General features: G+C 38.4%; 1 protein-coding gene across 4 annotated transcripts in view; it reads left to right on the top strand.

The window, feature by feature from the left end:
• Positions 1-26,074, top strand: part of UPRT (uracil phosphoribosyltransferase homolog) — a 40,209-nt gene extending 14,135 nt beyond the window's left edge. Inside the window, exons 2-8 of one of the 4 annotated variants that reach the window (XM_060137049.1) lie at positions 14,434-14,484; positions 14,601-14,643; positions 17,365-17,434; positions 18,503-18,565; positions 20,552-20,713; positions 22,618-22,716; positions 24,887-26,074. In XM_060137049.1, coding sequence (XP_059993032.1) covers positions 14,434-14,484; positions 14,601-14,643; positions 17,365-17,434; positions 18,503-18,565; positions 20,552-20,713; positions 22,618-22,716; positions 24,887-24,993 — 595 coding nt within the window. In that variant the 3' untranslated portion in view covers positions 24,994-26,074. Of the gene's footprint in view, positions 1-6,082; positions 6,168-14,433; positions 14,485-14,600; positions 14,644-17,364; positions 17,435-18,502; positions 18,566-20,551; positions 20,714-22,617; positions 22,717-24,886 lie in introns of all 4 variants that reach the window. The other 3 variants (XM_060137052.1, XM_060137050.1, XM_060137051.1) reach the window with 3 other exon arrangements.
• Positions 26,075-26,788: the final 714 nt, after the last annotated feature.

The following is a 26,788-nucleotide window of genomic DNA, read 5'->3' as shown; positions in this document are numbered from 1 at the left end:
GTTCTCTCAGGGTGTATGCCCAGTAGTAGGATTGCTGGGTTATATCATAGCTCTATTTGTAGTTTTTTAAGGAACCTCCATACTGTTCTCCATAGTGGCTGTACCAATTCACATTCCCACCAGCAGTGCAAGAGTGTTCCCTTTACTCCACACCCTCTCCAGCATTTATTGTTTCTAGATTCTTTGATGATGGCCATTCTGACTGGTGTGAGATGATATCTCCTTGTAGTTTTGATTTACATTTCTCTAATGAATAATGATGTTGAACATTCTTTCATGTGTTTGTTGGCAGTCTGTATATCTTCTATGGAGAAATGTCTATTTAGGTCTTCTGCCCATGTTTGGATTGAGTTTTTTGATTTTATGTTATTGAGCTGCAGGAGATGCTTATAAATTTTGGAGATTAATCCTTTGTCAGTTGCTTCATTTGCAAATATTTTCTCCCATTCTCAGGGTTGTCTTTTGGTCATGTTTATGGTTTCCTTTGCTCTGCAAAAGCTTTGAAGTTTCATTAGGTCCCATTTGTTTATTTTTGTTTTTATTTCCATTTCTCTAGGAGGAGGGTCCAATAGGATCTTGCTGCAATTTATGTCATAGAGTGTTCTGCCTATGTTTTCCTCTAAGAGCTTGAAAGTTTCTGGTGCTACATTTAGGTCTTTAATCCATTTTGAGCTTATTTTTGTGTATGGTGTTTGGGAGAGATCTAATCTCATACTTTCACATGTACTTGTCCACTTTTCCCAGCACCACTTATTGAAGAGGCTGTCCTTTCTCCACTGTACATTATTGCCTCCTTTATCAAAGATAAGGTGACCATATGTGTGTGGGTTTATCTATGGGCTTTCTGTCCTTTTCCTTTGATCTATGTTTCTGTTTTTGTGCCAGTACCATACTGTCTTGATTACTGTAGCTTTGTACTGTAGTCTGAAGTCAGGCAGCCTGATTCTTCCAGCTCCGTTTTTCATTTTCAAGATTGCTCTGGCTATTTGGGGTCTTTTTGTTTCCATACAAATTGTGAATTTTTTTGTTCTAGTTCTATGAAAAATACCAGTGGTAGTTTGATAGGGATTGCATTGAATATATAGATTGCTTTGGGTAGTAGAGTCATTTTCACAATGTTGATTCGTCCAATCCAAGAACATGGTATATCTCTCCATCTATTTGTATCATCTTTAATTTCTTTCATCAGTATCTTATAATTTTTTGCATACAGGTCTTTTGTCTCCGTAGGTAGGTTTATTCCTAGATATTTTATTATTTTTGTTGCAGTGGTACATGGGAGTGTTTTCTTGATTTCACTTTCAGATTTTTCATCATTAGTGTATAGGAATGCCAGAGATTTCTGTGCATTAATTTTGTATCCTACTACTTTACCAGAGTCATTGATTACCTCTAGTAGTTTTGTGGTAGCATCTTTAGGATTCTCTATGTATAGTATCATGTCATCTGCAAACAGTGACAGCTTTACTTTTTCTTTTCTGATTTGGATTCCTTTTATTTCCTTTTCTTCTCTGATTGCTGTGGCTGAAACTTCCAAAACTATGTTGAATAAGAGTGGTGAGAGTGGGCAACCTTGTCTTCTTCCTGATCTTAGTGGAAATGCTTTCAGTTTTTCACCATTGAGGACGATGTTGACTGTCGGTTTGTCATACATGGCCTTTATTATGTTGAGGAACGTTCCCTCTCTGCCTACTTTCTCCAGGACTTTTTATCATAAATTGTTGTTGAATTTTGTCGAAAGCTTTCTCTGCATCTATTGAGATGATCGTGCAGTTTTTCTCCTTCAATTTGTTAATATGGTGGATCACATTGATTGGTTTGCGTATATTGAACAATCCTTGCATTCCTGGAATAAACCCCACTTGATCATGGTGTATGATTCTTTTAATGTGTTGTTGGATTCTGTTTGCTAGTATTTTGTTGAGGATATTTGCATCTATGTTCATCAGTGATATTGGCCTATAGTTTTCTTTCTTTGTGACATCCTTGTCTAGTTTTGGTATCAAGGTGATGGTGGCCTCGTAGAATGAGTTTGGGAATGTTCCTCCCTCTGCTATATTTTTGAAGAGTTTGAGAAGGATAGGTGTTAGCTCTTCTCTAAATGTTTGATAGAATTCACCTGTGAAGCCATCTGGTCCTGGGCTTTTGTTTGTTGGAAGATTTTTAATCACAGTTTCAATTTCAGTGCTTGTGATTTTTCTGTTCATATATTCTATATTTTCCTGGTTCAGTCTCAGAAGTTTATGCATTTCTAAGAATTTGTCCTTTTCTTCCAGGTTGTCCATTTTATTGGCATAGAGTTGCCTGTAGTAATCTCTCATGATCTTTTGTATTTGTGCAGTGTCAGTTGTTACTTCTCCTTTTTCATTTACAATTCTATTGATTTGAGTCTTCTTCCTTTTATTCTTGATGAGTCTGGCTAATGATTTATCAATTTTGTTTACCTTCTCAAAGAACCAGTTTTTAGTTTTAATGATCTTTGCTATCATTTCCTTCATTTATTTTTCATTTATTTCTGATCTGATTTTTATAATTTCATTCCTTCTGCTAACTTTGGGGTTTTTTTGTTCTTCTTTTTCTTATTGCTTTAGGTGCAAGGTTACTTTGTTTATTTGAGTTGTTTCCTGTATCTTAAGGTAGGATTGTATTGCTATAAACTTTCCTCTTAGAACTCCTTTTGCTGCATCCCATAGATTTTTGTTCGTCGTGTCTTCATTGTCATTTGTTTCAAGGTATTTTTTGATTTCCTCTTTTATTTTTTCAGTGATCACTTCGTTATTAAGTACTGTATTGTTTACCCTCCATGTGTTTGTATTTTTTACAGATGTTTTTCTGTAATTGATATCTAGTCTCCTAGCATTGTGGTCGGAAAAGATACTTGATACAATTTTAATTTTCTTAAATTTACCAGGCTTGATTTGTGACCTAAGATATGATCTATCCTGCAGAATGTTTCATGAGCACTTGAGAAAATGTGTATTCTGTTGTTTTTGGATGGAATGTTCTATAAATCTCAATTAAGTCCATCTTTTTTAGTGTATCATTTATAGCTTCTGTTTCCTTATTTATCTTCATTTTGGATGATCTGTTCATTGGTGAAAGTGAGGTGTTAAAGACCCCTACTATGATTGTGTTACTGTCGATTTCCCCTTTTATGGCTGTTAGTATTTGCCTTATGTATTGAGGTGCTCCTGTGTTGGCTGCATAAATATTTACAATTGTTATATCTTCTTCTTGGATCAATACCTTGATCATTATGTAGTGTCTTTCTTTGTCTCTTCTAATAGTCTTTATTTTAAAGTCTATTTTTCCTGATATGAGAATTGATACTACAGCTTTCTTTTGTTTTCCATTTGCATGGAATATATTTTTCCATCCCCTCACTTTCAGTCTGTATGTGTCTCTAGGTCTGAAGTGGGTCTCTTGTAGACAGCATATATATGGGTCTTGTCTTTGTATCCATTCAGCCAGTCTGTGTCTTTTGGTGGGAGCATTTAGTCCATTTACATTTAAGGTAATTATTGATATGTATGTTCCTATTCCCATTTTCTTAAGTGTTTTGGTTTGTTATTGTAAGGTTTTTCCTTCTCTTGTGTTTCTTGCCTAGAGAAGGTCCTTTAACCTTTGCTATAAAGCTGGTTTGGTGGTGCTGAACTCTCTCAGCTTTTGCTTGTCTGTAAAGGTTTCAATTTCTCCATCAAATCTGAATGAGATCCTTTCTGGGTTGAGTAATCTTGGTTGCAGGTTTTTCTCCTTCATCACTTTAAATATGTCCTGCCAGTCCCTTCTGACTTGCATAGTTTCTGCTGAAAGATCAGCTGTTAACCTTATGGGAATTCCCTTGTGTGTTATTTGTTGTTTTTCCCTTGCTGCTTTTAATTTGTTTTCTTTTTATTTATTTTTTGACAGTTTGATTAATGTGTGTCTTGGTGTGTTTCTTCTTGTATTTATCCTGTATGGGACTCTCTGTGCTTCCTGGAGTTGATTAACTATTTCCTTTCCCATATTAGGGAAGTTTTCAACTATAATCTCTTCAAATATTTTCTCAGTCCCTTTCTTTTTCTCTTCTTCTTCTGGAACCCCTATAATTCGAATGTTGGTGCGTTTGATGTTGTCCCAGAGGTCTCTGAGACTGTCATCAGTTCTTTTCATTCTTTTTTCTTTATTCTGCTCTGCAGTAGTTACTTCCACTATTTTATCTTCCAGGTCACTTATCCGTTTTCTGCCTCAGTTATTCTGCTATTGATCCCTTCTAGAGTATTTTTAATTTCATTTATTGTGTTGTTCTTCGTTGCTTGTTTCATCCTTAATTCTTCTAGGTCCTTGTTAAATGTTTCTTGTATTTTCTGTATTCTATTTCTAAGATTTTGGATCATCTTTACTATCATTATTCTGAATTCTTTTTCAGGTAGCTTGCCCATTTCCTCTTCATTTGTTAGGTCTGGTGGGTTTTTATCTTGCTCCTTCATCTGCTGTGTGTTTTTCTGCCTTTTCATTTTGCTTATCTTACTGTTTTGGGGGTCTCCTTTTTGCAGGCTGCGGGTTCGTAATTCCCGTTGTTTTTGGTGTCTGTCCCCAGTGGGTTAGGTTGGTTCAGTGGGTTGTGTAGGCTTCCTGGTAGAGGGGAGTAGTGCCTGTGTTCTGGTGGATGAGGCTGGTTCTTGTCTTTCTGGTGGGCAGGTCCACGTCTGGTGGTGTGTTTTGGGGTGTCTGTGGACTTATTATGATTTTAGGCAGCCTCTCTGCTAATGGGTGGGGTTGTGTTCCTCTCTTGCTAGTTGTTTGGCATAGAGTGTCCAGCACTGTAGCTTGCTGGTCGTTGAGTGAAGCTGGGTGTTGGTGTTGAGATGGACATCTCTGGGAGATTTTCGCCATTTGATATTATGTGGAGCTGGGAGGTCTCTTGTGGACCAGTGTCCTGAGGTTGGGTCTTCCACCTCAGAGGCACAGCACTGACTCCTGGCTGCAGCACCAAGAGCCTTTCATCCACACGGCTGGTTGCAGGTATTGATGTATATGCCCACCTTGAGATATTCCACTACTTTGTCTAAGTTGCCTGCTCTGGCAGCACGGAGTAAGCTTGCATTGCTGTCAGACATTTTTCGCCCCTTCAGTCCAGAAATTGTGCTTGAAGTGTCTGCTCAGAAATCCCAAATGATGCTGCTGATTGGTGTGGATAATTTAAACATAAAACCATAACCCAGAATGAGGACTGCGACAGCCCCTTGTCACAAACCCGTGCGGTGTGACTGTGGGTTTTTAAGGAATGCAACCCACTTACTGTATTCTAACTGTACTTTAATTTCTAAATTGATTTAAGTAAACAGTGTCCATCTGAAGCCTGTCAAAAACATCAGGGGATAAGTTAGTAATTACTGTTTGTAGTGGGATGACCTGGAGCAGTGACTGCTTTAACTGGAAGTCAAATAACTATGAAGAGATAACAGTTCACATTAGGTTCTCATAGTGTGTACCTTTTTTGGAATGTAGAGAAGTGCTTATCATCCAGAAGTTATCAGATGATGCTGATACTTTTGAGGAGAGTGTGAAGATGTTACAATGTCTGTTTCTAAAGTAAAATAATGAATTTGGGCAACTCTGATTAATTAACCTAACTTTTCTATGTAATATATTTGTGTAACTGTTTAAAAATTAAAGACAAACATTTCAGATGTGTTCTCAAGATATACTATTGAATATTTCTTTAAGACAAATCCAGACTTATCTTCCCTATTGAAAAACTGTGTTCTGGCTACTTAGACAAGTTTATGTAGGTCTAGCAAATGGGGAAGTAGGCGTCAGTCTTTTTTTCTTTTTTCTTGGTAGTTCGCTGACTTTTACTTCTTTGACAAGCATGTTGTGAAGGTTAATTATAGAAATGAAAGGTGAAATTGTAATATTATTAGTATAGTTTCATTTGAAAACCACAGTACATAAAGCCTGTTTTAAATGGGCTGTCTATGTGTAGGTGTGTGGATAGAGTTTTCTGAGTTTAGGGAGTATTTATATATAAAGAATACAGACTTAGGGATTTTGGAAGATGGCAGAAGAGTAAGATGCGAGATCACCTTCCTCCCCACAGATACACCAGAAATACATCTACACGTGGAAGAACTCATACAGAACACCTCCTGAATGCTGGCAGAAGACCTCAGACCTCCCAAAAGGCAAGAAACTCCCCACATACCTGGGTAGGGCAAAAGAAAAAAGAATAAACAGAGACAAAAGGATAGGGACAGGACCTGCACCATTGGGAGGGAGATGTGAAGGAGGAAAGGTTTCCACACACTAGGAAGCCCCTTCGTGGGCAGAGACTGCGGGTGGCGGAGGGGGAAAAGCTTCGGAGCCACGGAGGAGAGAACAGCAACAGGGGTGCAGAGGGCAAAGTGGAGAGATTCCCGCACAGAGGATCAGTGGACCAGCACACACCAGCTCAAGAGGCTTGTCTGCTCACCCGCCGGAGTGGGCAGGGCTGGGAGCTGAGGCTCGGGCTTCGGTCAGAGTGCAGGGAGAGGACTGGGGTTGGCGGCATGAGCCTAGCCTGCAGGGCGTTAGTGCACCACGGCTAGGCGGGAGGGAGTCCGGGAAAAAGTCTGGACCTGCCGAAGAGGCAAGAGACTTTTTCTTCCCTCTTTGTTTCCTGGTATGGGAGGAGAGGGGATTAAGAGTGCTGCTTAAAGGAGCTCCAGAGATGGGCGTGAGCCGCGGCTAAAAGCACGGACCACAGAGACGGGCATAAGATGCTAAGGCTGTTGCTGCCGCCACTAAGAAGCCTGTGTGTGAACACAGGTCACTATCCACACGCCCCTTCCGGGGAGCCTGTGCAGCCCGCCACTGCCAGGGTCCTGGGATCCAGGTACAACTTCCCCGGGAGAACGCATGGCGCGCCTCAGGCTGGTGCAACATCACGCCGGCCTCTGCCGCCGCAGGTTCACCCCACACTCCGTACCCCTCCCTCCCGCGGCCTGAGTGAGCCAGAGTCCCTGAAGCAGCTGCTCCTTTAACCCCGTCCTGTCTGAGCGAAGAACAGATGCCCTCCGGCGACCTACACTCAGAGGCGGGGCCAAATCCAAAGCTGAGCCCCGGGAGCTGAGAGAATAAAGAAGAGAAAGGGAAGGCTCTCCCAGCATCCTCGGAAGCAGCGGATTAAAGCTCCACAATCAACTTGATGTACCCTGCATCTGTGGAATACCTGAATAGACAACAAATCATCCAAAATTGAGGAGGTGGACTTTGAGAGCAAGATTAATCATTTTTTCCCCTTTTCCTCTTTTTGTGAGTGTGTATGTGTATCCTTCTGTGTGAGATTTTGTCTGCATAGCTTTGCCTCCACCATTTGTCGTAGGGTTCTATCCATCCTTCTTTAAAAAATTTTTCTTAATATTTTTTATTTTAGTAACTTTATTTTATTTTTATTTTATTTTACTTTATCTTCTTTCTTTCTTTCCTTCCTTCCCTCCTTTAGACAACAAATCACCCCAAATTGAGTAGGTGGACTTTGAGAGCAAGATTTATGATTTTTTCCCCTTTTCCTTTTTTTGTGAGTGTGTATGTGTATGCTTCTGTGTGAGATTTTGTCTGTATAGCTTTGCTTCCACCATTTGTTGTAGGGTACTATCTGTCCATTTTTTTAAATGTTTTCTTCTTAATAGTTATTTTTTACTTTAATAACTTTCTTTTATTTTATCTTACTTTATTTTATTTTACTTTATCTTCTTTCTTTCTTTTTTCCTTCCTTCCCTCCTTCCTTCTTCCCTCTCTCCCTCCCTCCCTCCCTCCTTTCTTCCTTTCTTTCTTTCTTTCTTTCTTTCTACTTCTACTAATTCTTTCTTTCTACTTTTTCTCCCTTTTATTCTGAGCCGTGTGGATGAAAGGCTGTAGGTGCTGCAGCCAGGAGTCAGTGCTGTGCCTCTGAGGTGGGAGATCCAACTTCAGGACACTGGTCCACAAGAGACCTCCCAGCTCCACGTAATATCAAATGGCGAAAATATCCCAGAAATCTCCATCTCAACACTAGCAGCCAGCTTCACCCAACGACCAACAAGCTACAGTGCTGCACACCCTATACCAAACAACTAGCAAGACAGGAACACAACCCCACCCATTAGCAGAGAGGCTGCCTAAAATCATAATAAGTCGACAGACACCCAGAAACACACCAGCAGACGTGGACTTGCCCACCAGAAAGACAAGATCCAGCCTCATCCACCAGAACACAGACACTAGTTCCCTCCACCAGGAAGCCTACACAGCCCACTGAACCAACCTTAGCCACTGGGGACAGACACCAAAAACAACGGGAACTATGAACCTGCAGCCTGCAAAAAGGAGATCCCAAACACAGTAAGATAAGCAAAATGAGAGGACAGAAAAACACACATCAGTTGAAGGAGCAAGATAAAAACACACCAGACCTAACAAATGAAGAGGAAATATGCAGTCTACCTGAAAAAGAATTCAGAATAATGATAGTAAAGATGATCCAAAATCTTAGAAATAGAATACAGAAAATACAAGAAACATTTAACAAGGACCTAGAAGAACTAAAGATGAAACAAACAATGATGAACAACACAATAAATGAAATTAAAAATACTCTAGATGGGATCAATAGCAGAATAACTGAGGCAGAAGATGGGTAAGTGGCCTGGAAGATAAAATAGTGGAAATAACTACTGTAGAGCAGAATATAGAGAAAAGAATGAAAAGAACTGAGGACAGTCTCAGCGACCTCTGGGACAACATCAAACGCACCAACATTCGAATTATAGGGGTTCCAGAAGAAGAAGAGAAAAAGAAAGGGACTGAGAAAATATTTGAAGAGATTATAGTTGAAAACTTCCCTAATATGGGAAAGGAAATAGTTAATCAAGTCCAGGAAACACGGAGAGTCCCATACAGGATAAATACAAGGAGAAACACGCCAAGACACATATTAATCAAGCTGTCAAAAAATAAATAAAAAGAAAACATATTAAAAGCAGCAAGGGAAAAACAACAAATAACACACAAGGGAATCCCCATAAGGTTAACCTCTGACCTTTTAGCAGAAACTCTGTAAGCCAGAAGGGACTGGCAGGACATATTTAAAGTGATGAAGTAGAAAAAACCTTCAACCAAGATTACTCTACCCAGCAAGGATCTCATTCAGATTTGATGGAGAAATTAAAACCTTTACAGACAAGCAAAAGCTGAGAGTGTTCAGCACCACCAAACCAGGTTTACAAGTGCTAAATGAACTTCTCTAGGCAAGAAACACAAGAGAAGGAAAAGACCTACAACAACGAACCCAAAACAATTAAGAAAATGGGAATAGGAACATACATGTCGATAATTACCTTAAATGTAAATGGAATAAATGCTCCCACCAAAAGACACAGATTGGCTGAATGGATACGAAAACGAGACCCATATATACGCTGTCTGCAAGAGACCCACTTCAGACTTAGAGACACATACAGACTGATAGTAAGTGGATGGTAAAAGATATTCCATGCAAATGGAAAGCAAAAGAAAGCTGGAGTAGCAATTCTCATATCAGAGAAAATAGACTTTAAAATAAAGACTATTAGAAGAGACAAAGAAGGACACTACATAATGATCAAGGGATCGCTCCAAGAAGAAAGTATAGCAATTGTAAATATTTATGCAACCAACACAGGAGCACCTCAATACATAAGGCAAATACTAACAGCCATAAAAGGGGAAATCGACAGTAACACATTCATAGCAGGGGACTTTAACACCCCACTTTCACCAATGGACACATCATCCAAAATGAAAACAAATAAGGAAACACAAGCTTTAAATGATACATTAAACAAGATGGACTTAATTGATATTTATAGGACATTCCATCCAAAAACAACAGAATACACATTTTTCTCAAGTGCTTATGAAACATTCTCCAGGATAGATCATATCTTGTGTCACAAATCAAGCCTTGGTAAATTTAAGAAAATTGAAATTGTATCAAGTATCTTATCTGACCACAGCGCTATGAGACTAGATATCAATTACAGGAAAATATCTGTAAAAATACAAACACACGGAGGCTAAACAATACATGACTTACTAATGAAGTGATAACTGAAGAAATCAAACAGGAAATCAAAAAATACGTAGAAACAAATGACAATGGAGACACGATGACCCAAAACCTATGGGATGCAGCAAAAGCAGTTCTAAGACGGAAGTTTATAGCAATACAGTCCTACCTTAAGAAACTGGAAACATCTCAAATAAACAACCTAACCTTGCACCTAAAGCAATTAGAGAAAGAAAAACAAAAAAAACCCAAAGTTAGCAGAAGGAAAGTAATCATAAAGATCAGATCAGAAATAAATGAAAAAGAAATGAAGGAAACGATAGCAAAGATCAATAAAACTAAAAGCTGGTTCTTTGAGAAGATAAACAAAATTGATAAACCATTAGCCAGACTCATCAAGCAAAAAAGGGAGAAGACTCAAATCAATAGAATTAGAAATGAAAAAAGAGAAGTAACAAGTGACACTGCAGAATTACAAAAGATCAGGAGAGATTACTACAAGCAGCCCTCTGCCAAAAAAATGGACAAACTGGAAGAAATGGTCAAATTCTTAGAAATGCACAACCTGCCAAGACTGAATCAGGAAGAAATAGAAAATATGAACAGACAAATCACAAGCACTGAAATTGAAACTGTGATTAAAAATCTTCCAATAAACAAAAGCCCAGGGCCAGTTGGCTTCACAGGCGAATTCTATTAAACATTTAAAGAAGAGCTAACACCTGTCCTTCTCAAACTCTTCCAAAATATAGCACAGGGAGGAACACTCCCAAACTCATTCTACGAGGCCACCATCAGCCTGATACCAAAACCAGAGAAGGATGTCACAAAGAAAGAAAACTACAGGCCAATATCACTGATGAACATAGATGCAAAAATCCTCAACAAAATACTAGCAAACAGAATCCAACACATTAAACGGATCGTACACCATGATCAAGTGGGGTTTATTCCAGGAATGCAAGGATTGTTCATTATACGCAAATCAATCAACATGATATACCATATTAACATATTGTAGGAGAAACACCATATGATCATCTCAATAGATGCAGAGAAAGCTTTCGACAGAATTCAACACCCATTTATGATAAAAACCCTGCAGGAAGTAGACATAGAGTGAACTTTCCTCAACATAATAAAGGCCATATATGACAAGCCCACATCCAACATCATCCTCAATGGTGAAAAACTGAAAGCATTTCCACTAAGATCAGAAGAAGACAAGGTTGCCCACTCTCACCACTCTTATTCAACATAGTTTTGGAAGTTTTAGCCACAGCAATCAGAGAAGAAAAGGAAATAAAGGAATCCAAATCGGAAAAGAAGAAGTAAAGCTGTCACTGTTTGCAGATGACATGATACTATATATAGAGGATCCTAAAGATGCTACCAGAAAACTACTAGAGCTAATCAATGAGTTTGGTAAAGTAGCAGGATACAAAATTAATGCACAGAAATCTCTGGCATTCCTATACACTAATGATGAATAATCTGAAATTGAAATCAAGAAAACACTCCCATTTACCACTGCAACAAAAAGATTAAAATATCTAGGAATAAACCTACCTAAGGAGACAAAAGACCTGTTTGCAGAAAATTGTAAGACACTCATGAAAGAAATTAAAGATGATACAAATAGATGGAGAGGTATACCATGTTCTTGGATTGGACGAATCAACATTGTGAAAATGACTCTACTACCCAAAGCAATCTACAGATTCAATGCAATCCCTATCAAACTACCAGTGGCATTTTTCACAGAACTAGAACAAAAAATTTCACAATTTGTATGGAGACAGAAAAGATCCTGAAGAGCCAAAGCAATCTTGAGAACAAAAAACGGAGCTGGAGTAATCAGGCTTCGTGATTTCAGACTATAGTACAAAGCTACAGTAATCAAGACAGTATGGTACTGGCACAAAATGAAAAAGATAGATCAATGGAACAGGATAGAAAGCTCAGAGATAAACCCAGGCACATATGGTCACCTTATCTTTGATAAAGGAGGCAGGAATATACAGTGGAGAAAGACAGCCTCTTCAATAAGTGGTGCTGGGAAAACTTGACAGGTACTTGTAAAAGTATGAGATTAGATCACTCCCTAACAGCATACACAAAAATAAGCTCAAAATGGATTAAAGACCTAAATATAAGGCCAGAAACTATCAAACTCTTAGAGGAAAGCATAGGCAGAACACTCTATGACATAAATCACAGCAAGATCCTTTTTCACTCACTTCCTAGAGAAACAGAAATAAAAACAAAAATAAACAAATGGGACCTAATGAAACTACACAGCATTTGCACAGCAAAGGAAACCATAAACAAGACCAAAAGACAAGCCTCAGAATGGGAGAAAATATTTGCACACGAAACAACTGACAAAGGATTAATCTCCATAATTTGTAAGCAGCTCATGCAGCTCAATAACAAAAAAAACAAACAACCCAATCCAAAAATGGGCAGAAGATCTAAATAGACATTTCTCCAAAAAAGATATACAGACTGCCAGCAAACACATGAAAGAATGCTCAACATCATTAATCATTAAAGAAATGCAAATCAAAACTTCAATGAGATATCATCTCACACCAGTCAGAAAGGCCATCATCAAAAAATCTAGAAACAATAAATGCTGGAGAGGGTGTGGACACGCTTGTGCTGCTGGTGCGAACGTGAATTGGTACAGCCACTATGAAGAACAGTATGGAGGTTCCTTGAAAAACTACAAACAGAGCTACCATATGACCCAGCAATCCCACTACTGGGCATATACCCTGAGAAAACCATAATTCAAAAAGAGTCATGTACCAAAATGTTCATTGCAGCTCTATTTACAGTAGCCCGGAGATGGAAACAACCTAAGTGTCCATCATCGGATGAATGGATAAAGAAGATGTGGCACATATATGCAATGGAATATTACTCATCCATAAAAAGAAACGAAATTGAGCTATTTGTAATGAGGTGGATAGAGCTAGAGTCTGTCATACAGAGTGAAGTAAGTCAGAAAGAGAAAGACAAATACCATATGCTAACACATATATATGGAATTTAAGAAAAAAAATGTCATGAAGAACCTAGGGGTAAGACAGGAATAAAGACACAGACCTACTAGAGAATGGACTTGAGGATATGGGGAGGGGGAAGGCTAAGCTTTGACAAACGAGAGAGAGGCATGGGCATATATACACTACCCAATGTAAGGTAGATAGCTAGTGGGAAGCAGCCGCATAGCTCAGGGAGATCATCTCAGTGCTTTGTGACCACCTGGAGGGGTGGGATAGGGAGGGTGGGAGGGAGGGAGACGCAAGAGGGAAGAGATATGGGAACATATGTATATGTATAACTGATTCACTTTGTTATAAAGCAGAAACTAACACACCATTGTAAAGCAATTATACTCCAATAAAGATGTAAAAAATTAAAATTAAAGAAAGAATACAGGCCTATATTCTTCCTATTGCTCAATTATAGTCCATATTTTAGAGAGTTAGTATCTGTAATAATGATAGAACTGTGGTTACTCTAAGAAACCTAATGCCATTTGTGTCAGGGGTATTTCATTGCTTTTCCCTGTCAGAGAAAGTAAATGAAGCTTGAAAAAGAGTCATGATTAATCGTATAGTGAGATAATATATGCTTGCATATTCCATTTCGATGCTGTGTTGGGGAATATTTTAGGTATGCTATGGATAGGCAGATGGGGATTTTTAAGTACATAAACTGTAAGTCTGTCAGATCGTTTAACTTACATGAGAGAAAGAGGAGGAACAATGCTAGGTTTTTACATACAGAAAAAATGTCAGCCTTATAAACATTCTTCTTTTGGCTGGGTAACAGTTTGTGGGTAGGTGCAACCCTCGATTATTATTACTTGGGTACCTCAGGATCTGAAAGTACTGGCCAGAAGGAAGTGTACAGGAAGTAGGTAGAAAGATGTACGGAATAAACTATTTGGTTGAAAAACAGGCAAAGGGAAAAAGTTATCAATAGTTTGAGAAAGGTCTTGGAAATTAGGTTATGTCTTCTTGAAAGCAATGGCAGAAACAGAGGATTTACTTGTTTGTGCCATTCTCATTCCAAAAAGGATTAGAGACAGAGTATCAATAGATGGGTTACTTATGTTGGTAATAGGGTTTTAGATCAAGGTGAATGGTGCGCGAGAATGGGGAGAACCTGGTTTTCTAACTGCAAAGTTTTTTTCTTAACTTGAGCTCTGGACTTGCTGCCATCTTCCAGGGGGAACTTGTTCATCTCCTGATTGAAGAGTATATACTTGGGCAGTTCCGTGGGAGACTGCATGATCTTTTCAATTCCTCTCTCTAGTGTTAATATCAAATGAGCATTTTCAATAATATTTACCAAGTCATTCCATTTAGGTTCCTGTATCCTAGTGAAAAATGTCATGTCTCAATAATAGTCTGTTACAGGTAAGCCTTTAAGCTTTTAGCATGTAATACGTTTTAATATCAGAGTTACTATATATATTAAGTAATATTTCACTTTAAAGCTCTAATCTAGACTAAAACTTGTACTTTTTTTTTAGGACAGCCAGTAGAGGGGACTTCATGTTTTCTGCGGATCGTTTGGTAGGTGGATGGAGGCTTTCCATTTTCATTTCACTGTTGTTCCTAGTGATACAATCGTAGTAGGCCAAGGGGCTTTTTTGTTCTAGAGCATTCTGGGGTCAAAAGAGATTGTACCAAGTAACCCACATCTTGCTAGACTTTGCAAGTGTTGTTTCTACTGTTGCATTAAAGCTCTGCCTCAGTCCCATTCACCTCAAAGCATTGTCCATGAACTAATTCTCTGTAGTTCTGAGGTACCACTTACTACCTTTCAAGTGGATCTTGGTAACCTGATCCTGAGGCTTAAATGCCTCCTCTTAGGGCAGTGAAGTGAAGTAAATTAAAAGGAAATCAAAGATGTAAAAGACCTAGTAGTTACCCTTGTGGGATCCATCGAATGCACAAAAACTAATACCTAGCTTGTAGTTTACATGGGGTTGGATATCTATTTTGCCTCTTCTTTTCTGTAGTATCCTCACACGTGAAATACTAAGTTGTACTGTCTGTGCTCAGGGACTTGCTGTTAAGAATTGACCAAGCCCAATTCTGTTTAGTTAGTGTCATCTGAGAGGTTCTCAGGCCAAATTGGGCTGTCTTGGGTAAGCCCTGTTTACTTCTTGTGTTTATATCTAAATTTGTTCAGTGCTTAGAATGAGGTTGACACATATTCTGCTGTGGTTATTAGTATTCATCTGTTCATGAAATATACATTGAACTCATGTGAGTCAGACACTGTGCTAGACTGTGTTGTGGGGGGAGGAGATACAGTGGTAAAGCATATAGCATGGTGTCTGATATTGTGGGGTTTACAATCTAAATACTGTTCTCAGTATTTAGTTTGGGAAAGAAAGAAAAGTGACTTATTAAGCTTATAGTTATAATCAGATAGTAGAAGATATATTATTAAAGGGAATGTGATGGTGTTGGTGGGGGGAGGCGCGAAACTCTTTATTTACCTTTTCCCTAGGGAAATCTTTATTCCAAAAGAGTGTAGACAACTCCTGTTCCATTTTTGACTTTAAGTATTCTTGGTTCAAAGGCCACTTCTATTTGAGCTTCCAGGGCCAGTAATAATCCTTGGACTGCATCAAGATAAATGTAGTTGACATTCTTGGAGTGATAGGTTATTCTGTCTTTATGCTTTTATCAAACCAAAGGGACAGGTTCAAGGCAATTGTGTCAGTGGCTGCTGTGGGGAAAACAGAGGTCTTGGTGTTCACTGGTAGAAAATGATTGCTCTTTCTTTTGCTCTCCTTGTTCCATTTTTCTGGAGAACATAGGAAGTAAGTTCATGGTTATTGTAAAATGCTTGCCTGGAAGGGCAAGTATTATATCTTAGTCAAGTGAGATAATAAGGATCCAGGGCATAATTCACCTCAGGGGATGGTAATTAGGACCTGTCTGTTCTCTGCAGTTGGATTTGAAGGTCCTGATATTGGGGGTGGGGGGTGTGGAGGGTCAGTTGTGATTGTGGTAGGGACAGGAGCTGTTGAGGTTTCTAGTGTTGAGGATTTCTAGTACACTGTCTCTTCTAGCACAAGGGTCCTGTTATAGTGGACATTAATTCTATCCTGAATTTGTCAGGATTGGCTCTCCTGGCGCTCAGATCTTGAGTTGTTTATATTTTAGTCACCCTTCTTCTGGTTTTATGTTCTCCTGTAAGGCTTGGACACACTAGTTTCTGTCCCAGAGTTGCAGGAGATGGGCAGGAGGTAAGACTCTTTAGAGGAGTGTTACTAGGAGAACTAGGCTCTTCAAAGAAAATGATCCTCTTCTTCCCTTGTACTTTTTGCTCGTAAGAAACATTAACCTCCACAGAAGGTGGTGGCTAGAGGTGAGTATGCACACACACACGGTATTCATGAGCTTCCTTGACCCTCTGGTGCTGCAGGTTGACAAAGTGCTGGCCCATTTAGCATTGATCATTTTAATGGCAGCAGGATGTTTTGTTGTGATAACAGAGCATGGGGCCTGACATTTCTCCCTGATGTTCCTGAGTCTCAATCAGTAATGTAATATTGATTGGAGAAAATGTGCTTTGCAGACTCAGCACTGCCTTTTTGTAATGGGCTCTGGGTAGTCATAGAAATACCATAACCGGTGGTTTTTGGAGGCTATTCCTAGTAGTTCTGATGGATTCTTTCCTCTGTACCACATAGTAAGATCATTAGGAGCCTTTTTTTTTTTAAGCTGGGAAGTCCCAATGCATTCGACTGGATCCTTCTTCAAGTTCAGTAAATTGGTTCAGCCCCATCCACTCATTTATTTCCTCCTAAGAAATTCAGGCTTTATTTTGCATTATGGTGGGCCTTTGTTAAAAAGTATCTGACTTGACAGTTTCAGAGTACTAAACAAGGCAAAGAAGTTTCCAGTGAGCACTATTTCTAGAGTAGCCAGAAGTATATTACTTCCAAGTGTTCCTGCCATGACTCTTGACACTTGCTGTAGTATTGCATTTCTCATAATATAGCCTGGACTGACTGAATGAGAATCAGAAAGCATACTTGAGCCTTTTAGTGGCAATCATGTGCCTAACCGAGGTTGGATACCTAGCAGCAAGCAGCCTGGCATTTGTTTCTATCTCTGTATCTAACACATGATAGGGGCCCCCTTCCTACTTCCATAAGCTAAATCCTTGCCTAGTATGTTACTGACTTTTTGCCTAGTTTTCAGCTCCTGAGGCTTACAGCTAACAGGAGATTCTTAGCAAGTTCTCAACTTATTCTTCCTTTGACTCTCTAGATCAGACTTGTTGTGGAAGAGGGATTGAATCAGCTACCATATAAAGAATGCATGGTGACCACTCCAACAGGTAACCAGGGCTGTTACTCTCATATTCGCCTCATAAAAATTCTGAGATAGAATTGGGGGAAAATGGAAAAAAAGCAGTCTGAGTAAATCAGTATGCAAAATGAGGAGTCTATGTGGAGCTGTTCTTTTAAACAACTTAATAAACTTGGAGACATTTAGCAAAGAAATTTATGTGGATGACCTTTTGTTAATGGCTTGCTGGTCAGTTCAAGTTAAAGGTTAATAAATATTCTTCAGCATGCAGGTGTTGCCTTTGATGATGGCACATTGGGACCAGAGCTAAGAATTGCTGGCAGCTTATCTTCACCTCTGTAGGGAAGCTTCTGGTGTTAACAAATGGGTGGGCTGGTTTGGCATTGAAACTCCAGGTAAAGGGATGAAAAGTAAAAAAAAAAAAAAAGGAAAACTAAAAATGATGAGGATTAGAGAAGGGGCTTTGTTCTGCTCTAATAGAAAGAAACCAAGGATCCCTATTTTAGGGATTTGAAATTCTGATTTGGTTCTTTAGTAAATAATGGAAGCTGTTATATCCAAAGGTTGATTTTATGAAAATTGGGGGCTGAATTTGCTGCATCATAATTGATACAAATTCAGGATGAGACCAAGGCATGAACATGTCTTGATAATTACTTCAACCTTTCTCTTCTGCTTTTTAATGCAGAATGGAGGCTCATAAAAAGGGACCGGAATGAGGAGGCTCTCTGCTGTGGCTCACAGTGGGGTCCCAGTTTGAATTGATGGGCTTTCTAGCATTCTTGGAGTACAATTCTTGTCTGAATTCAGTTTGAGGAACATGTATGTGAATATCATTCTATCATAAGGCCTGTTCCCAGTCGATGAAGTCTACCTCTCTCCCAATTATTCCCACAGGTTTTTTATGAAGAATTAAAAAGTAAATATGAAAAATCATGGCTCTTCTTATTACTTTCACAGGGAACCTATGATGTTATACAGTATGTCTGGACAAGAGTTGCTCTGTACCCATCTGCTTTAAAGCTTAGATACTTTATTAAATAAGTAGGTCTCTCCAATGATGAAAGATAAATTCTTCGGTTTTATTCCCCAACAGGGTACAAGTATGAAGGAGTGAAATTTGAGAAGGGAAACTGTGGGGTCAGCATAATGAGAAGCGGTAGGTTTGCATATGTGTGACTTTGTCTCTTTGCGTGCATAGATGCAGTTGCTATTTTCCAGGAGAGAGGCGGTCTTGTCTGTCACAATTGCAGCCTTCCTTAGCTTAAATCTCACCACCTGTGTTGTCTATCCTCATGGTGCCTTGGAATCATAGCCTATGTGTCGCCGAGTTTGGCTAATTTTAACTGCAGAGCATCTTCCTTAGTGGCCTATCCCCATGGGCAAGCCAGCTTTGAAAGATTCAGAGGAGGGTGGGAGAACAAGAGGATGCAATGATGCTATCTTGGAGAGAACAGGGCAGCTTGAATTTTGAGGGAATACAGCACAAATTCAGGCCTGCAGAACTCTGAGCACCCAACTAGAGAAAATCTTTGTTCTGTTTTTTTTAATTTCTTTTGTGAGGAACAGTCCTACCCTGTCAGGAACTGGACCGAATGGCTTGTTTAATATTTTTAGTTTTATATTTGATGAGTATGTGACTATGTAGGCAAAAGAACTTAACTGTGATTAACTCTAGGTATTTCCAATTGCTAGTCTTATAAATATTTGTGTTTGAGTCCAACCGATTATCCTTCTAAACCAACCTTTGTGCAGCAAAATCACATGCCTGTAATTAGGACCTATACCTGTTACATGGGGATGATTATTTCCGTTCAGCAACTTAATTCCTTAATTATTCTTTGTACAGGATCCAAGGTATGGTAGAAGCCCCACTTGCTTGCATTGGAAACAGATTTTTTTTTTTTGCCACACCATGCAGCATGTGGGATCTTAGTTCCCCTAAGGATCCAACCTGTGTCCCCTGCAGTGGCAGCATGGAGTCTTAACCACTGGACCACCAGGGAAGTCCCCGGATTTTTATTTCACATATAAACATTCCCTTTTCTTCTCTGGCTATGAAGTTCTGTTTGTGAACAATTGAATATCTCCAATAAAATAGGAGCTTTAAGCTCCCTTTTTTATAGAAGGTAGCTCTTAAACAACGATAGGATTTTCAGGACAATGGTGTTCAACCTTTTAAAACTGGTGAAGACAATGGAGATGGGCTTTTAAGGCACAATTTCTTCTGTTTTAGTCCAGCTTCTGCCCTAAAGGCAGCAGCATGGTCCTCGCACCCCTAGTGTATACAGGATGACCTTGGGGGTGATGCATAGACAGGGTGTTTTTAACCTTAATAGCTATTGGTTGATTTTCATACCTAATAGAAAGAAACTGTTTTTATATTTTCACTAGTGATATAAAGTTTCCTTTTAAAATAAATGTAAAAAAACCAGTTAATTTAAAGAAAAATATTAAGTAAATAACCATACAAGTAGAATTTTGATGTGGCCTAAAATCTTGACGATGGTATGAAAATGGTTGACCTTTGGCAAACACTTCCTTAAAGGAATTCAGACTCAAAAATAGCTCTGTGTTCAGAAACCAAGGGTGTGGTGGTGGTGTTGGTTGTGGTTCTCTAGCGGGGAGAGGGAACATATATTACTTTTTCACTGTTTGCCAATGAAGCCTCTGCCATTGAAGTCATTGCTGGGTCTAAGTGATATCTCTTGACGCCAGCTTAATCTAAATGGAGAGCCTTTGGTCTGTAGCCCCCATTCTTCCATAAATATTTTATATTTTTGCCAGATGAAAGTAACACAGTTTCTTTAAAATAATAGGAGTAAAATGTTCCTGATATTAGAAAAGTTCAAGGAGCAGCTTAATAAAACACTTTATTTACTGTAATCATGGAAGCATGACAGCTCTAAAACTTGCAAGCCAGTAATAAAACTAGCGTATCCTAGTTTCATTGACCTGAACTAAGTATAAAATATGAGCATATCCGAAGTAAAAGCTGTTAGCTTAAGAAGAATTGCTTCCATTTTGACAGTGTCTTTATTTATTGTATTAATAACAGTCAAAAACTCTGCTTTGGCCTATTCTTGGACTTTCACTGTATCTCCTCCTAATCCCTCTTTCCTTCTTTTTTATTTCCTTCTTCAAGGTGAGGCAATGGAACAAGGTTTACGAGACTGCTGTCGATCCATACGAATTGGAAAGATCCTGATTCAGAGTGATGAGGAGACACAAAGAGCCAAAGTATATTATGCCAAGTTCCCCCCAGACATTTACAGGAGAAAAGTCCTTCTGATGTATCCGATTCTCAGTGAGTGGCTTGTGTTTAATTTGTAACCTTTGGTTAGGGTTTAAATTCAACTTAGTGCCTGCCTTCTAGGTACCCTTATATAAAGGCGAAAACCATTTCTAAATGTGTTTTTTGTTTTTCTCAAAAACCATTCTTTAGAAAGCCATTTCTAAATGTTTTGTTTTGTTCTAAATGTTTTGTTTTGATTTGGAGTTGCCCTGGGCAGTTCTCTGGGGAATTCTTATTGTGTAATAAGAGAATACACATTAGTCAAACTTTATTAGCTCCAAAAACTTCTATCTTAAAATTAACACATTGAAGCAAAGGATTTAATGAGGCAAAATATATAGAACACAGAAAATACATTGAAATATGTCCCTTCTCTAGCCCAATGAGTATAGCAATGATTTTCTCAAGGATTTATCCTCTTTGGAGGTAATTTTTTTTTTCCTATTCTAGTCTGTTTCCTAAGCTTACTCATATCCTGGGGTTAGGGGTGGTGGGTGGGTATTATATTTGATATCTCAAATACTGAACAAATTTAGGGCTTGTTGTGCATTTGAAAACTGAAAAGTATATGGGTTATGTCTGTTATTGAAAATAACATCATTGATAAAAAACAGGCACCTTCAAATGAAGCTTTGTCTTGTAGTATCTTTTTTTTTTAACAGCTTTATTGGAGTATAATTCCTTTACAATGGTGTGTTAGTTTCTGCTTTATAACAGAGTGAATCAGCTATACATATACATATACCCCATATCTCCTTCCTCTTGCATCTCCCTCCCACCCTCCCTATCCCACCCGTTTAGGTGGTCACAAAGCACCGAGCTGATCTCTCTGTGCTATGCGGCTGCTTCTCACTGGCTATCTGTTTTACAATTGGTAGTGTATATATGTCCATGCCACTCTCTCACTTCGTCCCAGCTTACCCTTCCCCCTCCCTGTGTCCTTAAGTCCATTCCCTACATCTGCATCTTTATTCCTGTCCTGCCCCTAGGTTCTTCAGAACCCTTTTTTTTTTTAGATTCCATATATATGTGTTAGCATATGGTATTTGTTTTTCTCTTTCTGACTTACTGCATTGTATGACAGACTCTAGGTCCATCCACCTCACTACATAATAACTCAATTTTGCTTCTTTTTATGGCTGAGTAATATTCCATTGTATATATGTGCCACATCGTTTTATTTTTATTTTATTTTTTATTTATTTATCTATTTTTTACATCTTTATTGGAGTATAATTGCTTTACAATGGTGTGTTAGTTTCTGCTTTATAACAAAGTGAATCAGTTATACATATACATGTTTCCATATCTCTTCCCTCTTGCGTCTCCCTCCCTCCCACCCTCCCTATCCCACCCCTCTAGGTTGTGCCTCATCTTCTTTATCCATTCGTCTGTTGATGGACACTTAGGTTGCTTCCATGTCCTGGCTGTTGTAAATACAGCTTCAATGAACATTGTGGTCCATGACTCTTTTTGAACTATGGTTTTCTCAAGGTGTCTAGTAGTATCTTTTTTTTTAATTAATTAATTAATTTATGGCTGTGTTGGGTCTTCATTTTTGTGCGAGGGCTTTCTCTAGTTGTGGTAAGTGGGGGCCACTCTTCATTGCGGTGCGTGGGCCTCTCACTATCGCTGCCTCTCTTGTTCTCTGCGGAGCACAGGCTCCAGACGCGCAGGCTCAGTAATTGTGGCTCATGGGCCCAGTTGCTCTGCGGCATGTGGGATCTTCCCAGACCAGGGCTTGAACCCGTGTCCCCTGCATTGGCAGGCAGATTCTCAACCACTGCGCCACCAGGGAAGCCCTCTAGTAGTATCTTGTATTACATTACTAAACTGCCTTTACTTCAAAGAAACTCAAAGACATTTTGAGATGAATGTTAAAGTTGCCAATGCATTTGGTTGTCATTTTATTTCAGGCACTGGAAACACTGTAATTGAAGCTGTAAAGGTTCTCATAGAACATGGAGTTCAACCTAGTGTTATTATCCTACTCAGTCTGTTCTCCACTCCTCATGGTGAGTTCATGCTCTTGATGGTCATGGGGTGGTTAAGTGTACATCTGCCCAGCCTCTTATCCTGAGGAAAAGTTCATTTGCTTCCACATTAAATTCAAATTGAATTTTGGTAGTTATAACTTGTGTTTGTCATCTCTAAGCTTAGTGGTAATACTTTACACCATTCTACTGTTGTTCAAATTCAAATGAAGAAGTACGAACTAATTCCATTGAAGGGGAATTCCATTGCAGTTGTTTTCATGGTGGCCCTGTTTGAGTAGAGCTTGCAAATGGCTGAAAGGTCACTATTTCTGCTGCCTCCCGACCTGAGCCTGAAAACTGCTCTCAAACAGCAAGAAACTCGAGGTTCTAGCTAGCCCTGTGGTCTTACTGAAGTAAGCTTTGCAGTGTGAAGCAAAGATCAAAAGTTTGTAAAGTTAGACTTCTGCTCAAAGGGCACAGTGAAAGAACTTGTGTCCTCTATTTCCTGAGAGAGGTAAGCCTAATTTACGACCCTAGTTTTTTTTGCCATGTAATCTAAGACGATTGTGAAAGTATCCTAAGAAAATAATCATAAAGGCATGTAGAAATTCAGCATTTAGGATAGTCACTGTAAAGCTGTATTTCATGTAAGAGAAAATTTGAAAGTATATAAATGACTTACTTGGAAATGGTTAAATAAATATACAGTTGACCCTTGAACAACGTGGGTTTGAACTGCGTTGGTCCACTTATACGTGGATATTTTTCAATACTGAAAACTACAGTACTACACAGTCCATGGTTGGTTGAATTCATGTATGCAGAGGAACTGCAGATACAGAGGGTCAACTATAAGTTATATATATGGATTAACCCCCATGTTGTTCAAGGGTCAACTGTATATTCAAAGAGTATAATATTATATAACTGTTAGATCATGTTTTTGAAAAAACATTTAATGACATCAAAGAATCTGGTAAATGTAAGAGCAGAATAAACAACAGCATTAGAATAGTATAAAATGTCATCACCAAGTTTAGAGATGACTAGTACAAATTATGACTATTATGACTACCAAAATCAGACTTGGATTAAGATGGGACCTAATAAATCTTTCCTCAGCATGAAAGGCTAGACAGATGCACAATACTATTTCAATTTTCATTTTAAATCACATAATATTAATAGTGGTTGTCTTAGGGTGGTGGGATTCTAAGTGATTCATTTTCTTTTTTAAGCTTTTTTTTTGTATTTTCCAAATGTTCTACAATGAATTTGTATTTGTTTCATAATCGAAAAGAAAGAAATATGTGGCTTCTAGTTAGGGCATTTCCTCATTTCCAAAGGTTCCAAGTCTCAGCCAACCCTGAAGAGGCTACAGAGAAACCAGTTGGGATGGCTGCATTTAGTATGCCATTGATTATCTTGCTGTTTCATAATAAAAAATTACCTGTAGTTCAAATGTTGATGGTGACAAAGGGTAATTTGCTTGGTTATCCATCCATATAACAGAGGTGGCATTGTAAACACTGAGATAACCAAATAATTATTGGGTTTTCTGTCTTTGGGAGTAGAAAAGTAACCATGTTAGTTGTAATAGTATACATTAGAATAGTATACTAATTCTTTGACATTATAGATGAAAAAATCTTATTCCATGGCAGCCTTGCTATGGCTTTTTAGTTTGACTGGCATCCTAGCTAGTCCCTTTCCTTTCTTCCTCCATCTCCTCCCCACCCAAGCTAGAGTCATAACTTCTCAAAAGCTAGCTTTCTCTAACATAACAAAGAAGTCTTTGCACTTGTTTCAACAGTGTTCCAGTTGAGAAACCAGCATCTTATGTATGATCCTGTTTCCAGAAAGGACTGTATTCTCTGTATTCCAGCTGCCTTTAAAATAAAACAAAAAAAGACTCTTCAGGGGAAAAGTTGCTATAACTGAATATATTTTTCAAATCTTGGATAGAAAACAATTTGATTCTAAGAATTTATTAGTGAGTGGGTGGAAACATAGTCTGACTACTATCAAAATTTTTCAGATACATACATTATATAAACTAAGAGATTAACCAAGTCTGACTATGTGTCCAAAGGTCATTGCTCTTGGTCTGTCAATATTAGACCTAGTGACTGATTATAAAATTACTGAATTCCAAGTAATGTTATCAAAAAATTCTGCCATAATGACAATTCTCTTTTATTTTTTGAAGGTGCCAAATCAATCATTCAAGAGTTTCCAGAGATCACAATTTTAACTACTGAAGTTCATCCTGTTGCACCTACACATTTTGGACAGAAATACTTTGGAACAGACTAAGTTATCGAAGGAAAATTATTCTATTGTGTAATATTACAGTTATGAGTTTCTACCTGTTTGACTAATTCACTTGAGGAATGACATAGAAAATCATTTTAAAGATACTTTGTAAGTTTTGGAAATAGGTATATTAAAAGGAAATACTTGAGGTTTGTTTTTTTATTTAACTATTTCTTGACCGTTGGCACCAAATTCAGCAATGAAGCACACGCAGCTCTTCAAAAGTATTTTAATAATGTTCTTATGCAAATTGCTGATCCATCAGTGCATTAAACTGTTCCCTAATTTATGAACCTCAGTTTAGAGGTTGCTTGCAGCCACAAGTAAAACCCAAATGGGAGTCAGTTCATTGGCCCACTCTAGTTTGCATTTTGTTTAGTTTGCTTTTAGTTCTAGGGAGATTTCATATATGTGGCTGTTGTCACCTTCCTCTACTCTTTACTTCCTAGTACAATACACACTGGTAACTTGGAGAGGATGAATAAAGAATGCCTCATATAATTTTACGTTTCCATTAGTGTCCTTACTCAGTTGGCAGATCCAGGGTATACAGTTAGCTCTTCGTTCAAGCCATTATGTTCTTCATGGCTCACTTCCTACCATGTGCATTGTTGGTAGGTGCCTTGTCAAGTGTAATGCAGTCAAGACGATGGTGGGGCATTCCAGCAACTGGAAATGTAACACTAATTGCTCAGATTGAACCAGGGATGTCTGGATGTTGACAAGGGAGGGCTAAATACTGTTAATGCCATCAATGACCTAGAAATGAATTGGTGGTGATTTTTCTGAGGTGTGGGGGAATGGATGGTTTTTTGCTGGGCGTATGGCCAATAAGTAAATTAAAATGCTTCATTTTTGTGTTTTCAGTGAAATTTTTGTTCTAGTTCTGTGAAAAATGCCAGTGGTAGTTTGACAGGGATTGCATTGAATCTGTAGATTGCTTTGTGTAGTAGAGTCATTTTCACAATGTTGATTCGTCCAATCCAAGAACATGGTATATCTCTCCATCTGTTTGTATCATCTTTAATTTCTTTCATCAGTGTCTTATAATTTTCTGCATACAGGTCTTTTGTCTCCTTAGGTAGGTTTATTCCTAGATATTTTATTCTTTTTGTTGCAGTGGTAAATGGGAGTGTGTTTTTTAATTTCACTTTCATATTTTTCATCCTTAGTGTATAGGAATGCAAGAGATTTCTGTGCATTAATTTTGCATCCTGCTACTTTACCAAATTCATTGATTAGCTCTAGTAGTTTTCTGGTAGCATATATAGGATCCTCTATGTATAGTATCATGTCATCTGCAAACAGTGACAGCTTTACTTCTTTTCCGATTTGGATTCCTTTTATTTGCTTTTCTTCTCTGATTGCTGTGTCTGAAAATTCCAAAACTATGTTGAATAAAAGTGGTGAGAGTGGGCAACCTTGTCTTGTTCCTGATCTTACTTGAAATGCTTTCAGTTTTTTACCATTGAGGATGATGTTTGCTGTGGGCTTGTCATATATGGCCTTTATTATGTTGAGGAAAGTTCCCTCTATGCCTACTTTCTGCAGGGTTTTTATCATAAATGGGTGTTGAATTTTGTCAAAAGCTTTCTCTGCATCTATTGAGATGATCATATGGTTTTTCTCCTTCAATTTGTTAATATGGTTTATCACATTGATTGATTTGTGTATATTGAAGAATCCTTGCATTCCTGGAATAAACCCCACTTGATCATGGTGTATGATCCTTTTAATGTGCTGATGCATTCTATTTGCTAGTATTTTGTTGAGGATTTTTGCATCTATGTTCATC

The sequence above is a fragment of the Lagenorhynchus albirostris genome, chromosome X (genome assembly GCF_949774975.1).
Source record: "Lagenorhynchus albirostris chromosome X, mLagAlb1.1, whole genome shotgun sequence".
In the NCBI taxonomy this organism is placed as follows: domain Eukaryota; kingdom Metazoa; phylum Chordata; class Mammalia; order Artiodactyla; family Delphinidae; genus Lagenorhynchus; species Lagenorhynchus albirostris.
Note: the sequence above shows the minus strand (reverse complement) of the source record. Positions and strands in the feature narration are given on the sequence as shown.